The following is a 16,910-nucleotide window of genomic DNA, read 5'->3' on the forward strand; positions in this document are numbered from 1 at the left end:
GGCCATGCCATGACCGTGACGTTCCCATGGCCGGCGTCAACGGCGCCGCGTTACACTGGAGCACCGCAGGCACATTGGGCGCGGTGGCGCTGCCACTGCCAGCAATCGCTGATGTTAACGGGTCCGCCGCCGCGCCTTTGGTGGTCGAGCACATGCTCATCGGCCCGCCGGCTCCGACCGTTGGCCTGCCGCTCACGGTGGCACCGGATAGGATCAAGAACAAGTGAGCAACGCCCTCGGGGCGATGCTCTCGGCACTGATGCTGTCCTGCGACTCGCCGGTGGGGCAGTGCCAAGGCTGGAGGAAGAAAATTCCATACATCTGGTATGCAAACCGGATCGTGTGCATACCTGCTCCCGCAAAGCGACGCGTGGACGCCGCAGCCATCCGACGGAAAGAAAATTCCATACATCCGGTATGCAAACCGGATCGTGTGCATACCTGCTCCCGCAAAGCGACGCGTGGACGCCGCGGCCATCCGACGGATCCTGACGAGGGTGTGTGCCCACAAGCCAAAGGTGCAGCAGCTCGGCTCCCAGCGCTATTTCGCCCACCGCCCACTCTCAGCAGTCTTGTGCCTCGCGGCCTCGTTCTCGAGGGCGCTTTTCCACAGATTTTTTTGCTCGGCGGTCAGCTTGGCCTTGGCGTTCTGGCTCACCTCCACCTTCTCGGAGATCCTGTCGAAGTCCGGCGAGAGGTGCTTCATGACGACGACGAGCACCGCCACCTTCTCCACCTTCTTGAGCGGCACCGGCGTGTGCGCTGGCATCGTGTTCAGGTGCGCGACAACCTCCGGGACCCACCAGTCCTCCGCCGCCGTCGGCCACCACGACGGTGGGGCGCCGGTCCAGCCTTGGCGCTGCCCCACCGGCCAGTCGTAGGACAGCATCAGCGCCGAGAGCATCGCCCCGAGGATGTTGCTCACCTGTTCTTGATCTTATCCAGCACCGCCGTGAGCGGCAGGCCAACGGTCGGAGCCGGCGGGCCGATGAGCATGTGCCCGACCACCAAAGGCGCGGCGGCGGACCCGTTAACGTCAGCGATTGCCGGCAGTGGCTGCAGTGCTCCAGTGTAACACGGCGCTGTTGACGCCGGCCATGGAACGTCACGGTCATGGCATGGCCGCCCGCCGCGTAGTGGAGCGGCACGACGGGGACGACGGCAGCGCTGTTGGGATGCGCTACCGTGGTGTCGAGCTAGGAACTGCACGCGTTGAACGGTCGCCGAGCCGAGCCGAGTCGAGCCGACTGCCGACAGCGGGAAGTGGGCGAAATAGCGCTGGGAGCCGAGCTGCTGCACCTTTAGCTTGTAGGCACACGCCCTTGTCAGGATCCGTCGGATGGCCACGGCATCCACGCGCCGCTTTGCGGGAGCAGGTATGCACACGATCCGGTTTGCATACCGGATGCATGGAATTTTCTTCCCGTCAGGATCCGTCGGATGGCCGCGGCATCCACGCATCGCTTTGCGGGAGCAGGTATGCACACGATCCGGTTTGCATATGCATCGAATTTTCTTCCAACGCCGTTAACTCGTTTCCGTCGTCCACCATTATTCCAATTTACCCCTTCCGCATCCTCTGTCCAGCAAAGTCCAGCAGCCATCTTTCTTCTCTTTTTTCTATCCCCAAATCGGCAGGTTCCGAACCCTAGCCACCGCCGCGGGTCCTCAGGCGCGTTCCACAGCGTGGCGTCGCGGCACCAGCGGCCGCCGCCCCCTCGCTCGAGCGGAGCACTCCTCCAATCCCGCACCGCACGCGCGCCTCGCTCCCTCCTTGCCCGGCCTGGCGGCCTCGCTCCCTCCCTGCCCGTCTCGTCTTCTGGAGGTGCCAGCACGCCTCCAGCTCGCCCGGTCCCGCCTTGTCCTCCCGGCGCAGGGGCCGGCGACCTGAAGGATCGGCGGCGCCCTCACCACCGAAGCTGTTTGCGCGTTTTGCACCCTGTCGTCTTTATTGGAGCAAGCATAAGTCTGACGTTGTCACCTCAAGTACCTCGGATCTTCTTCTTTATTTTTGAAAGACGGCACCTCTGATCTTCATGTGAGCTGAATTCTGCATCGTACTCAGCTCGTATCTTGGTTTGCAGATGAGTTTGCTATTTGGTTGCGTTTGCTTATACTTGGCCATCTGATGTGCTTTTCTTGAGTGAAAGCATCTGATGTGCTTTGGATGGTTGATACTAGTCGCTGTCAGAAAGCAATCAGGTGTCTACCGTACAAAATGGGTGCCACTCCGGTCAAGTTCCGCCACCGATGCGCCGTGCGTTGTATATGTACTGGAGTCTTCCTTGTTATATGCAGATAAAGTATTGTTCTTGATTGTAATGGCGTAGAAGGGATATCATTCATCTTTTTTCTTGTAGGGTAGTATTGTCTTTTCCCTCTTGAGTTAACACTTGTGCTATGACAGCAATGGCACACGAGGGATGGAGTTAAATTTTGATGGCATGTAAGGGGTAAAGGGGGATTTTCTCCATGAAAAATGCCCTTATTCTTTCAATTATTTTTAAAGAACCCTGAGCCGGACCCAGATAGGTGCATGAGCTCAAAAGCAGCTTCGTTTTACAGCACATCGGGGTGTACCGTAAGCACAACCGGGTTCGTTCCACGGTGTCACTGTGACGGATGGCTACTTGTTTATGGTTGAATTGGCAGTGCGGGGCTGTTTGGTTGTGATCCTGGAGTGAATCTGCCTAGGTGGAGAGCTGCCTGCAACTTACCTGGTACCTGTTTGGATGTAGCTGGCTAACTGCCTGGTCCAGGCAACGAACTCAGACCCGAGCGTCCGGCTGGAAACGACTCTGCTGGGCTGCTATTCGAGTGCTAAACATTCAGACAAAGGGTAATTATAAAAAAGATAGTTGGGTCCCACAATATTATGACTCATTTGCTTCACTACTTTTACTTCTCAACACATTGCAAAATAATTGTAACGGTTTTTAAAAAAACTTCGTTTAATCGTGTTTACATGCCCAAATTCTTTTATTAATTTTTATTCTTCTATAATGCAGGTAAATGAGAAAGTGAGCTAAATAATATATTAAAACACAAAATATCTCACAAAACACATATATATTGTGTATTTTTCTTTTTAGTAGCATCCCCGAATAGAAAAAAATATATTTATGCATACCACAAAACACATTTATATTGTGTATTTTTCTTCTGATTAGCATCTCAGGCTCAAGCATCAACCAAACATACTTTCTCCATACTTGCCTGGTTAGGCAAAAACCATCAACTTTTGAGTTATCAGACAGATTGTTTAAGACTCCAACCAAACAAGCCCGGCATGCGTGGCACGTGCTTTTAGCTTTCGGAAGATGGAAAAGGACAGTCTCTGAGATCTGCTCGGGGGCATTTCCGCCATTTCATTGTGCCGACCAAGGCAGCCCTCAGATCTCCCCAAAAGATCCTCTGCGCCCAGGAACCGTATGTGCGTCGCTGTCTGCTGCTCTCTGCTCCATGCTCGCATGGAATTTAGGCCGTATTCCTGCTCGCATGAAACAGTGTTTGGATAGCTGCCACAAATGTTTGATAAAAGTAAATCTGTAGTGTTTGGTTTGGTGTTAAAATGAGATAAGATATTTTCTTCAAGCAAAAATGAGGTTAAAAAAAAATCCAGCAAGCGTATTCTTGAAAATAAAATCAACTAGAACAGTACTTAAATATGATTGAACGCTCAGGCTGGTAGCTCCTCGGTTCAAGAGTCTGAGCATTGAATTAAAAATGAGTCTAGGTGACGGTAGTGACCGGCTGACTGCACGCAGCTGCACAGATGAGCAGAAAAAAGCAATGCGTATGTGGCGCGACACGGGGGGTGGCGGAGAAAAAGCTCGCCACAGGTTTGACGCAAAAAACTGTGGCGAGCACACGTGGCGAGCCAAACTTAAATAACGAACCAAACACCTACCAAAATTTGAGCCTAATGTTTGGCCTGGCAAACTGTAGCCGGCCACCAAATCCCAAACGCCAAGGGAACAGTGAAATACAGAGCTTCTGATTCTGATTCCATCCAAAACACATTTCCAGGTCCTCTATTCAAATTTCATTTGGAATAATATGTACCCTCCTCTCAAACATGCACGTGTTGCGAAGATGATTACATGTAAAACTTGGAGCCAGCAACAGGCAAACCACCCATGACTGAATCATCTTCCAACTTAATCACTTGGCTGTCACAATGGAAAGGCAAAAACCTGCTTTACTGAACCTGCTATCTTCTCACATTTGCTCTATGCATTTTGAGAAGACTCTAATTCTAAATCTTCTACGGATCAAATGATGGCACAAGTGCAGATCCTGAGAAATGCAAACAATCTGACCAACCAACCACTGTACTGCCAGTATTTTGACAGTACTTACGGCAGCTTTCGTCACAGTGGCAGATTAACAGAGCAAAGCTGATGACACAAAGCAAGAAAAATCACTGAAGATATAAATGCACAAGCAGAGTGATCACCTGATGGCAACCTAGAGCTCTAACAGGCCTTCAAGGACCAAGCCGATCGTATGTGAAGCAAAGAATTAAGCTTGGCCCATAAAAATGTGCATCAAGAGGTATCAGCCTTACACACTTCATTTTTTTTCACTAAGATTCTGCAGCATTGCTGCAACTTGCAGGGCACTTCAGCCAATCCAAAATACAATATATAAGATGAGCAGAACAGGGGTGATACAGCCTGGACACGTAGCACAAACATGTTATTTCAAAAGCAATCAAGCAACAACAGCAACCAGTAGCAGCAGAAGTACATGAAAATTCAAAACATAAATTTTAATAGCTCATAGATTCAGGGGATCCCAAGCAGAAGGAATGAATCCTTCCAGTGCTTTAGGAATTATCCGGTTATTAATGACAGCAGAAACAGAATGATGGCATAACATCATATCATAAGAATATAATGGATCACAGGAAGGAAGTATTCAGTAGCTATTGGGCAATGGTTCGATGGGGGGAAAACAATACCTAGATAAATCTTTGACCTGGATTTTAAATGTTAGGGAATATATGTTGCCTTTCCATGTTTGTGAATTGTGATTGTTTCATCCAAGGATCCCTGTATACAAGTAGTAAATTATGAGTTGGTAGGCTACAGGCTTGCGTGCATCGCAATTAGTAAAAGGTTGTTACAAGAAACTTCATTATGCAGAAAGGACACAATATAGAGGATCCTCTGGTGCACAGAAAAGCACAGTTTGGATGCAGGCATGATATTTCCTCTTGCATAAAACAGACAGTAATAGATGACAACCTCATTTTTTAAAAAAAAAAGGTACAGGAATCACAGCAAGAAACGTACAAATGAGATGCAATTCTTGACACGTTAAGCTAGCGGCAGGCAAATGATGTAGCAAATTAATCAAATATGTCCACTGATGAATAGAAAGTTAGAAACAACTATAGGTTTGGTTTTTCTTCCCCTGCAAAAAGCTGACCAGACTATCCTGGAAATAAATTGAGCTATATATCATAGCACTGAGACAACAAATCACAAACATCAAGAGAACAGCGAAATGCGGTGTGTTTGATTACATTCGAAGCACATTTCCAGGTGCCTCTACTCAAACTCCATTTGAAATAATCTGTACTGTCTCAATCATGCACATGTTACAAAGATGATACATGTAAAAACTTGGGGCCACCAACAGGCAAACACCCATAACTAGTTCATCTTCCAAAATAATCACTTCACTGTCACAATGGAACGGCAAAATTTGCTTTGCTGAACCTCCTGTCTTCTCACCATTACTCTATGCATTTTGAGAAGAGCCTAATTCTATATCTTCTATGGATCAAATGATGGCACAAGTGCAGATGCTGAGAATTGAGAAACGCCAACAATCTGACCAACCAATCACTGTATTGTCAGTAGTTTGACAGTCCTTACCATCAGCACCTTTCATCACAGTGGCAGATTAGCAGAGCAAAGCTGATGGCAGAAGTGCTGACGCTAAGAAATGGTTGAACCATCTCTTGGGCATCCTAGTCCATCATGAAAACTTCTGTACCATGCCGTAGCATCGTCATGATTGCAGGCCGTGTCATAGTTTCACTTTTTGGTTGCAGGCAGTGCCACAAATTTCACTGAAGCTGGTGCTTTCCTTTCTTCGGATTACACAGCCAGCCTGCAGCGCAAATCACCTGTGGAGCATTCCACATTTGTAGTATAACCACGAGCATGCGCTTGGAAGATGACTCATTGCACAAGCAGTTCATGGCCTGCTGGAATGCAGCCAGCACGCTTTACATGCGAACTCAGCCTACCGACCATCTCGGATATCTGCTCTGACTCTGGGTGCTTTCTGTCCCCAACTGTGAACTCGTGGAACGCCTCATCGAGTTCTATCCAGCTTGAGCCTGCTGTTTTCTGAGACCCTGTTTCTTTCATCTGCACCCTCGCCTTTGCCATGTCGCTCCACTGCCCAGCCTCTGCATAGATGTTTGAGAGGACAGCATAGTTCCCTGCATTCGAGGGCTGCAGCTTGCTCAACTCGTCCACTGCCAGTTCTGCATACTCCACATTCTTGAGCAGTCTGCACGCACTGAGAAGGGATCCCCATATGACCTCATTGGGCTCCCATGGCATACTTTTGATCATGTCAACCGCCTCTTTGATCAGCCCTCCACGGCCAAGAAGGTCAACCATGCACCCATAATGCTCTATCTGAGGCCTGATGCCATAGTCTATCTCCATGTTGGCAAAGTACTGGCGCCCTTCTTCCACAAGCCCCATGTGCGTGCAGGCACTGAGAACATTGATTAGGGTCACAGCATCAGGGCGAAACCCTTGCTGCTTCATTTCAGCAAATAGGTCCAGTGCCTTTCCACCATCCCCATGCATTGCAAACCCTCCAATTATAGTGTTCCATGACACCGAGTCCTTTTCTACTATCTCAGTGTCAAAGATGTAGTCAGCTCTGTTAACACATCCACACTTGCAGAACATGTCCATCAGGGCATTGCATACATGGGTTGATCTCCCCAGGTTCCTCTGCCGCACATGGCGGTGAATCCTCTTCCCAAGGGCAAGGGAGCCAGACTCCGCGCATGCAGCCAGGATACTCACAACGGCAGCTACATCAAGTTCCACGGCAGCCTCCTTCATCTGAGTAAACAACCTACCTGCCTCCTCGACAAGCCCCTTCCGCGCACAAGCTGACACCATTATGGTCCATGTCACCAAGTTCTTGGTCGGCATCTTATCAAAGATCACCCGTGCCATCTCCATGTCACCCTTCATGCAATAGGCTGACAGAACCGTCGACCACGACACCACATTCCTCTCTGGCATGAGCTGGAACAGCTCGAAGGCCTGCTCCGCCTCCCCAGCCTTGGCGTACCCGTCCAGAATGGTGTTCCAGCTCACTGTGTCCTTCTCAGGCATCTCTTCAAACATCCTCCTCGCACCAGCAACCTCCCCTTGCCGCACCATCGCGGCCATGGCCGTGTTCCAGGACACGACATCCCGCACCGGCATTTCGTCGAACACCTTCGTGGCGTCCGAGACCGCGCCGTTCTTGGAGTATGCGTCGATCAGCGCGTTCCCCACGAAAGTGTCCTCGACGGACCCGAGCTTGACGACGTGCGAGTGCGCCGCGCGGACGGGCGCGACACCCGCCGTGGCGAGCGCCTTGATGAGAAAGGAATAGGTGAAGGTGTCCCGCTGCCGCAGCGGCATGGCGGCGAAGGCGGCGAGCGCGGCGTGCGGGAGGGCGTTGAGCGCGTAGGCGCGGAGGAGCGTGTTGGCAAGCAAGGTGGTGCTGGCGGCGTGCGGTACGCTCGGGAGCGCCGCGGCGGCGGCGGAGAAGACGCGGCGGCAGGCGGGGACCCGGCGGAGGAGCGCGTAGGAGGCGATGAGCTTGGACGCGGCGTGCGGGTCCCGGTGGAGCCCCTGCTTGAGGAGCTGCGCGTGGAGCTCCTGCACGTGGCGGAGGCGCGGGAGGCCGTGCGGGAGCGAGGCCAGGTGCTCCTCCACGAGGCGGCGGTGCGACGGCGCGCCGCCCCACCGCGGCGCCGGGCGCAGCGCGGGGCACGCGGCGGCCGCGGACATCTAAGGTCGGTGCGGCGGCGTCGGTGGCGCCGCCGTGGTGGGCGGTCGCCGCCGCCGGAGAGGATGGGGCCTTCGCGGCCGGCGAGGCGAGACGATGGAGGGGAGCTGCTGAGCTCGGGCTAGGGGGAGGCCTGGGGATGTGGTCTGGTTGGCTGACAGTGGGGCCGGGACGAAACCTATTTTTTTTAGAGGTAGCCGGAACGAAGAAGAAGTGACGTGGCCTAAGAGATTTGGGCCAGGCTATGCATTGTGATGGGCCGTAATTTTGGCTGGGCTCGTTTGTCTACAGGCCTGGGATCGATGATGGGCTTGCAACCCGGCCGCCGCCATTTTGTTTGTCAGCAGCCCACTATGGCATTCGCGTGGCAACTGATGGGCCTAGTAGCCTTTCCGCCCCATTTCGTTTGTCAGGCCCGCTTCAGCGCAGCCAGACCCTGGGCCGAACGGTTTGGGCCGTTCTTTTACCATGCATTTTGGTCCACGAGGAATTGAATCTGGGGTTTTCGCGCTCTTTTCTGCTCTGCCTGTGCGGCGACACTTTCCTTCTCCTGCTGCCATTGTGCGGTGCGGCGCCGAGCGGGTGCGTGGCAAAACACTCGCACTAGTTTTGGTGCGCACGTGCACGTGCCACACTCACACCGCAAACCACTGGCGGAGGTTGAGCTCCTAATCAGGGGGCCAGCCATAGTAATTTGCTCTAAAAGTCAATGAACAGTAGCCGATTTACTGTTTATACAATGAAGATTGACATTGGGTAGGGGTGGCCATGGCCCTCTATGGCCCCAACGATGCTCCGCTAGTGCCGCAAACCAACGCAACCAAGTCATAGCGAGGGTCCTTCTGTTCTAGTACATCGTCACAGCGGTTTGTGTGTACGTAATGTCATGCCGGCCAAACACCGCACCTCACCGCCAAGCAGCTTTAGCAAACGAGCTTTTAGTTTTTTTTAATTTCTAGCTGCAATCCACTCTCTTTCAGCCATACCTGCTTGGGCTGTGCAAACCTGCAGCTGCGCTTGTCATGATGTAAAACATGACATGCCAAAACTAGCTTATTCAAGTTGCTTCATGCGCTTGGATTATGCTTATTCATCGTGATGTAGGGATATTTTACAAAAGATCTAAGATTGGAAACCCCGAAAACTGGCGATATCGTATCGTCAAAAGTACGTAACTACCCCTAAAAACTGGCGATATTGTATCATCAAAAGTACATAACTTTGTAAAGATTATATTTGCGAGGTGCAAAATGATGAAAACGGGTTGAATCAATTAAGCATGTGCATGTTAAGGTGTTTTTATTTCTAAGAAAATCGAGGAGACGTAGGCATTCGTAACAAAGTGTCCTATAAACATATACCATAGCCTGTCTATACCGACTACATTGGAGTCGGTATAAGTCTATGTACCGACCCACCATCGGTCGGTATAGAGTTGTACTGACCCCTCGTACCAGTCGATGTAAGTAGCGTCGGTATATAGTTATACCGACCAACATCGCTATACGAACCAATCATTAGATGCCCACTGGAGATGTACCGATGGACTGCTGGTTACAGGTTTGTATCGACCAACAGTTTGACGACATAAATTACTATATCGACTAACATCCAACGCTAATCATTCATATAAGACTAGAAATCATGTATAATAACCTCACATTGACAGTTCGATATTAATCTTTTGAACATTACATGTCAAGCAATTGGCTCAACATAGCACATAACTTTTAATTGAAGTCAACAGATATCAAACACACAAGTGAACATATATAACTTAGTTGTCATTGAAGATATCAACATTTGTCTTGTCACTAAACTCAGTTCAGTCAACCTAACATTTCATATGTTTGGCTTGTCACAACTCACAGTTCAAGCAGACAGACACATACAAAAAATAGGAGGTAGCCCAGCTAGACCAAATCAGTCTCTAATCTCTACACAGCCATAAGTTTGGCTTGTCACAACACACATGTGATCTTTAGCTACACAAATTCACATGACACGTACAAAAGGTCCCGAATCTGTCCAAAACAAAATGGCATCAGCGAGCACGGGTCCTCTTGCTGCTGACATGATCGAGCATCACCCTACCTCTAGGACCTCCCAACTGAACAAAGTGAAAAGTGTAAATTGTTAAAAAATGTATTTATCAATTTAGCAACATTATGGTTGTGATTAGTCAACTGCAGAACTATCAATTGTGGGTTGCAAGTTAAAATGGAATTGCAGTGTCCCTATTCTCAAGGAACTACCAAATGTGCAAGCACATTAGCAACACACAAGAAGCCCACCCAATCCAAGCCTAAAGTTACTAATCACAACTGTGCAGTTTATACAACTAAGGTTACTTACAAAACCATCACTAACTGAAAGACAATCAGCTCAAACTGGGAGTTTACTATTTTGTCACTAGCAAGCTCACTGTTTTGTCACTAGGAAGTTTACTAATTCTTACAAAATGAATCAACAACAGGGTTTTCAAATCAACAAGTGGTTCATAGCTTATATCGGCATTACAACAGAAACAGCTTGTAAAATGTTGCAGCAAATGAAACATACACAGACATCATCAATTTTAATAGATTTATGTTAAACAGAGGTATACTGTTAGCAAAAACAACAAGGACTAGTACCCAACGACTTCGCTGATAACAGCTCAATGACTTTACTAAAGAACATGTAATAGACAGATTTGGAGATAAAAAAAATTGGAGAAGACTAGACTATTTGCTCAAAGTAAAATTCAAGACTCGACTGTTTGCTCAAAGTAAAATTCAAAAACATACCCTGGGAAGATCGTGATGCATGGTAACCTTCAACTGTCAGAAATATAAATAATTAGAAACTATGGTCACTCTCATCAAACATGAAAAAAGAAACAAAGATGTGTGTATTACTCTCTGATATGGCCATGCAATTGACATCTCATGAGCATCAGCCATCGTCTCCACATCACCATAAGGCCGAGGCAAAACTGTATCCCTTTTCAGCACAACATTCACAACAACTTCACAATACTGTTTTCCAAGTGCCTCGCCTCCAAGAATGCTGCAAGGATTAGTTGAAATAATTGTCCCCTTAGCCACAGGCTGCTCAGGTCTCAACATGGCATATAATATCACATCCTTTCCAACCTACTGCAAATGATGCATTCATGAGAATTGAACCCATGTATAGAACCAGTAATATATGAATTAAAAACATTGTAGGCTGGATGAGACGATTACAAGTTCATCATGTGGAGGGTGAGAGGCGCCATTCCTTGGTAGGGGTGATGGGGCTGCACCGACGAGGCTGCACTGCTGGGGCTACACTGTTGGGGCTTCCCTGATTGTGCTCCACTACCGCTGGGTCTACAACACGCCTATTCACAAGCAAGAACTCATCCTCGTCAGAGTCATCAGAACTCCTATTTCAGTACTGCAAGGTGAGAAAAAAAACAGAACGTAGTAGGAGATCAAAGACTTGCCTAGAAGTAAGCGCAACAATAAGGGCCTATTTGGTTATGGATGCTTATTTATAAGCAACTTAAGTTGCTTATTGTAGTTGCTTATTTATAAGTGTAGGTGTTTGGTTTGGATTGCTTATCTGATTGCTATTGACATATTTGCCCCTGCCATCCTATCTTCCTCTACCCCTAGTAATTACCAGCTCCTAGCGCTAGAAGAAGCGGGAGCGGCGGACTCGCTGGGTGCATGCGGCGGCGGGCGCGAGCGGGAGCGGCGGCGGCGGGCGGCAGGCGGCAGGCGCGAGCGGCGACGGGCGGAGGCGGCCGGCGCAGCGGCGGCGGCGGGCGGAACGGCGCCAGCTGCGCCGGCGGCGGGCGGAACGGCGCCAGAGTGGTGACGGGAGAGAGGAGAGAGAAAGGAGAGAGAGGAGAGAGAATGAGGGTAGGAGGAGTAAAAGTGCCCCATAAGCAACTATAAGCAACCCAAAAGTTGCTTATTTGCTTATGCATAAGCAACTTATAAGCAAGTCTATAAGCAAGAGTGTTTGGGTTATAAGCAACTTATTTGCTTATTTTTAAGTTGCTTATGAATAAGCAACCATAACCAAACAGGCCCTAAATAAGGATACTTAGGTGTGTCAAAAATGATGTTGCTAAACATTTAATTATTGTTGTTTCCTACTGCTATTTCATAATATCCCCAAAATAAAACTGTCCATGAAATACACATATGGAACTTGTTGGATAATCCATTGAAAATTAAAATGTTTCCAAATCCAGTTATGGTGCCATAAAAGTATAACAAATAAATATTCTGCACCTTGCAATATTGTATATTAAAAAGACAAAGCACCTAATATATTTCTCAACTGTAGCATTCAAGCAAGAACATAATTAAGCTCAAAAGTGAGAACTGGTGTGCCATATATCTGTACAAGGAAACTTCCCAAGAACCTAATCAACTAATCACCTTTAACAAGACAGTATCCCCACTTGAACCAACAAAGACATGGCAAAGGAGACTAATTATCATCATGTACCTAGGAGCATAAAATGTCATAAACCATTCTCAGTGAAATTTCTACAAACAGTAGGCATGTGTGCGTGAGCGAAGCACATTCCCAACCCAACATATTCATCATCCTTCAGTGTAATTTCAAAGAATGCTCAGGAACCAAATTAAATGGGATCCTAGGATTCAACCTTCAACAATAGAGGGTTGGTCTGGTCAGATCGGCGGCGTGCTCGGTAGGTCAGTGCAGCATCGACGACACCCTGGTCGGTCTAAAAGTTGGGGATGCGGTCGAGTCCTGCTCGGAGCTGGCGTCGTAGTAGATGAGACGGCGTCAGTGACTCAGCAGCATCCTTCTAAGGGTCGTCGACGGGGTGGCACACTAGAAGTAGTGGAAGCTAGGTCTATGGCCTGCATATCGGGGTAGCACAGACCTGCAAGTCTGGCCGGCGAATGGCTTCAGCGCGCCAGCTGGACCGGGTGACGCATGCTTGCAGGTCCAGGCAACGCTTGCTGGAGGGGCGCCGCTTGCCTGCTGGTGGAGGGGCGGCGGGATCCTACGGGTGGAGGAGCGGCATGGTGTAGGGGTAGTGCGGGATGCGGCGTGTGGAGGGGTGGCGGGAGGCAGTGGGAGGAGGAGCGGTGGGAGGCAGCAGCAGGAGTAAAATCTTATCGAGATGTGGTGGAGGGGCGGCTAGCTGAGGGGGCATGCAACATTTTGGAGGGGCTAGTGTTGGGCGATGGCCAATTTGGAGCATGCGGTGGATGGGGACGAGCGCGCAAAGATGAATCGGAGAGAAATCAGTGCGTGCGCGATGGCGATTTGGATGAGGGGGAGCGCACGAAGGAGAAAATTTGGAGGAGACGAGCGATGGAGAGCGGGGGTGGTGGCGGCGGGTGAACCAGAGGGATATAAATTTAGCTAGGGTTTGGGACTGACTGGTGGGTCTTGAGGCAAATTTTTCGCGCGAGTATGGGCTAGAAGCGCGTGGAGAGTGCTGATGGGCCTGCTCTATGTATCCCGACGGATGGTTGGATGTATGTTTTGGGTTGTACCGACCTATGGTTTAATGGGATATGTCAAACATATAACGATCGATGGTGATGCGTAGAAACTTAAACATATAACGATCGATGGTGATGCGTAGAAACTTGAAGTACCGACCAATTGTTCGTGGGAGGTCTGTACCGATGAACCGTTTATCGGTACTACTTATACTATCCAACATCTGACAGTAATTTGGAGCTGTGGTACAGTGAAAGGGGGACTCAAAACCCAAGTAACATCTGACAGTAATTTGTAGTACGTGTACGGAGAGACGGACGGAGACGATCGAGCTCTTTGCGAGCTTGCACGGTCGTCGTCGTCATCTGCATGTGGCTGCGTGCGGCGCATACTTCTGTAGCCACTACCGTATATGCCGCAGCGTCTTTGCCTCCCCGGCCGAGTGCGCACTGGGCACGCATGGCACGCAACAAGAATGATCCGCGGGGGCCCACCTACAACCCCTCAGATCGATCTCCTCCACACTAACATGCGGGCCACACCGGCCAACCATGCAGCGTGCGTGGTTTCCGACCCATTCATTATTCATTAATACATATGCATGGCCGCTTGCCCGCTTCTTCTCTCAGCACTTTTTAGGGCAGGTTCAACCGTTTACACGGCTGCCGTATGTAAACACTAGTCATGTCACATAGAAATAGTAATACACTTATACAATAGATTATCTATTAACAGGCTAATTAATTCTTGTATAGACTCATAAATCAAGGTGATTAAATATGGTTTGGGAGCACGAGCTCCCATCGTCCCTTCGCGAGACGACGACATACAACGGTGCTGGAGCAGGCGATATGGCTTGGGAGCACGAGCCCCTGTCGTTCCTTCGCGAGGAGACGGCGCGCTCGTCTCTCGACTGAGTCGAGTTTTTTTTTTTTTTTTGCAAAAATAGCATTTCCCAGACGGCAAAAAAACAGATGTTGTACGTGCCTTTAGTAGTAGTTTCGAAAGTGTGCTTCCTTTGTTGTTCAATTTCTAGCAGAGTTCGCTACTCGTTCTGAACTAATTGGATGCCGTCGCGCTAGATCGAGCAAGCATTAACCAGCAAAGAGCTGTAGTACTGCTAGCTACTTCCTCCGTCAAAACACGTACAAGGATTTTTGCACTTTGTTTTAATTACGAATTAATTAAACTCTGAAATCATTATACTTGTGCTTGTTGTGCATATATGTAATAAAGTAACGTGATTAATTACATGAGACATGCATGCAATACGTCCTTGGCGTCGTCCGAGAACTAACCCACACTACACACTTGCCTTTGCCTTTGGTGCTTGGCTATCTTGTGTTGCAGGATGCTTTCCACTGCCAGACGATGCATGGCTGTCTTATTACTTAACGTAACATTACTCGTATCCGCACCACCTACACGACATGCATTTCAAATTAGAGCCTCATCGTGGCATATTTCCATCGGTAAACATTATTATTAACTATATATAGTACTACGTGCTATAGCAATAAACTACACACAGTTCATTATTTAATACTTTGCATGTAAATAAAAGAAGATGCATGTATGTGCAACCACAGTTCAAGCTTCAAAATCATCCACCCCCAGAATCATGTTTGCTGCACGGCACGTGCCCGCACCTCCTTATAAATTGCCCCTCCGGCCACTTGTGTGTTTCTCCCCATAGCTTGGCACCACTATATTTTCTCCTCCCGCCATCCTCCTTCCCAAACAAAGTTCGCCGCAAGCCTACTCGCCTCAATTACTCGTTGTTCTCAGTTCCTCGTCGTCTCCATCATGAAGATCACCATCATGAAGAACGCAATTTTATACTTGATGTACATTCAATTTCCAAGTCCTTTGGTTTCATAGATAATTCAGCTTTAAGACTCTTTTTGAAAAGGTACCCGATCAGATTTGGCTCTTGGATGCTTTTAGAATCCTGTTCTTGAGAGAACCTTAAACTGTAGAAAAAATCTCAAGAAAAAAGCCGGTGTTCTACAATCGATAATCGACCCCATGAGGTAGTTGTAGAAACCAATCTGTTTGATGAGACAGGTCGCATGACATACAACAGACCAACAAGAGTTACTGTGTATGAAGAGCCTGTTGGAGATGATGTTGTCTTTGAAGGTAAGGTGGCTGTTGGAGATCATGTTGAAGGTGAGGTGACTACTGGAGATGATGTTAAAGGTGAGGTCCCTTATAGAGATGTTGTTGAAGTTGAGGTGGCTCTTGAAGATAAGGTTGCTACTGGAGATGGGAAGAAAAAGGATGATGATGAGAACTATAGAGGAGCAAGGGTAGAGTTGGTGAGAAACTCGATGTCACATATATCGATTGCGCAATTTAGTTAGTTAATTTTTTACTATTTTTTTGCAAAATTTATTTATATCTAGACTTTTAGAAACTTTCATTGTTCACCTGCTAGCTGTTGCACTCTTTTATGTACTGTTGCACTCTTTTATGCACTGTTCCACGTGCAATCTATAACGTATTAACATTTTTGTGCTAACATTGCATCCGCCTAAGATAATAGACATGTCAGTGATTGATTATAGTACTAGCTATCGATTTATTTTGTCTTTTGCGTTAGACTTTAGCTAATTTATGGTAGAGATTAGACTACATGACAACCTTGCCATCTCTTCACCTATGGCTCACATGCCATTCTATGCCATGGTATGGCTAAGAGGGAAAGGAGCACCTCTATTTATAGGTGCTCATGATCGTTGTGATGTTGCCATGTGGCAACTTCCACACTCTTCAATACAAAATATCCTAACTTTAGAACCCTCTTCATCCTTATCTAGTTTCTTATATTTCTACCATATTAAAATATCTAGTTCTAGAGTATTCTACACTTCATCATAAAGGATGGCAATTATAGCTCATGCATTCTCTCCAATTTTCTAGAACTTTCTTACCTTGCTATGATCTTATCCTTATACATGGCAAAGTTAGTCTCTTGATACCTCCACAATCTTCTAGAATGTTTCAAGTAGGGGCGGACCCAGGATTGATCTTGGGCACGGGCTACTATATGATATAGCAGAATCTATGCAAAATAACGTATAATAGGTAAAAGAAGGCAACAACGAAGCCAAGAAGCCATTCGACAGCTTCAAAATCATGTGCCTAGGCTATATATGCATACTTTTGGAACCATGTTTTTTTGTTCAGCTAGCATAACATGCCAAATGACCATCACATAATATGTATGGGAGCACTTGGGACTGGGACTAGACCCGGGCTGCAACCCACCCAGCCCGGGTCCTAGATCCGCCCCTGGTTTCAAGTACGCATTGCATATTTCAACACTCACTCCATGCACTACTGCGTTGAACTAGTTGCATGCAGCAAAAAACTTGTTGGGTCATATA

General features: G+C 48.1%; 2 protein-coding genes across 2 annotated transcripts; both read right to left on the bottom strand.

Annotated features, from left to right (window-relative positions):
• Window positions 1-541: 541 nt before the first annotated feature.
• Window positions 542-904, bottom strand: LOC117849345 (protein ETHYLENE-INSENSITIVE 3-like 2). Its single transcript, XM_034730891.1, has one exon. It carries the CDS (start codon window positions 902-904, stop codon window positions 542-544), a length of 363 nt encoding a protein of 120 aa, XP_034586782.1.
• Window positions 905-5,446: 4,542 nt separating this feature from the next.
• On the bottom strand, window positions 5,447-8,192 carry LOC117850598 (pentatricopeptide repeat-containing protein At3g29230). The gene has a single exon (XM_034732458.2). It carries the CDS (start codon window positions 8,049-8,051, stop codon window positions 6,198-6,200), a length of 1,854 nt encoding a protein of 617 aa, XP_034588349.1. The 5' UTR covers window positions 8,052-8,192; the 3' UTR covers window positions 5,447-6,197.
• Window positions 8,193-16,910: the final 8,718 nt, after the last annotated feature.

The sequence above is a fragment of the Setaria viridis genome, chromosome 3 (genome assembly GCF_005286985.2).
Source record: "Setaria viridis chromosome 3, Setaria_viridis_v4.0, whole genome shotgun sequence".
Lineage (NCBI taxonomy): Eukaryota > Viridiplantae > Streptophyta > Magnoliopsida > Poales > Poaceae > Setaria > Setaria viridis.

Bases quoted from the DNA above. Each gene is read 5' to 3' on its own strand.
- LOC117849345 (XM_034730891.1), bottom strand. From the start codon at position 904: ATGCTCTCGGCGCTGATGCTGTCCTACGACTGGCCGGTGGGGCAGCGC.
- LOC117850598 (XM_034732458.2), bottom strand. From the start codon at position 8,051: ATGTCCGCGGCCGCCGCGTGCCCCGCGCTGCGCCCGGCGCCGCGGTGG.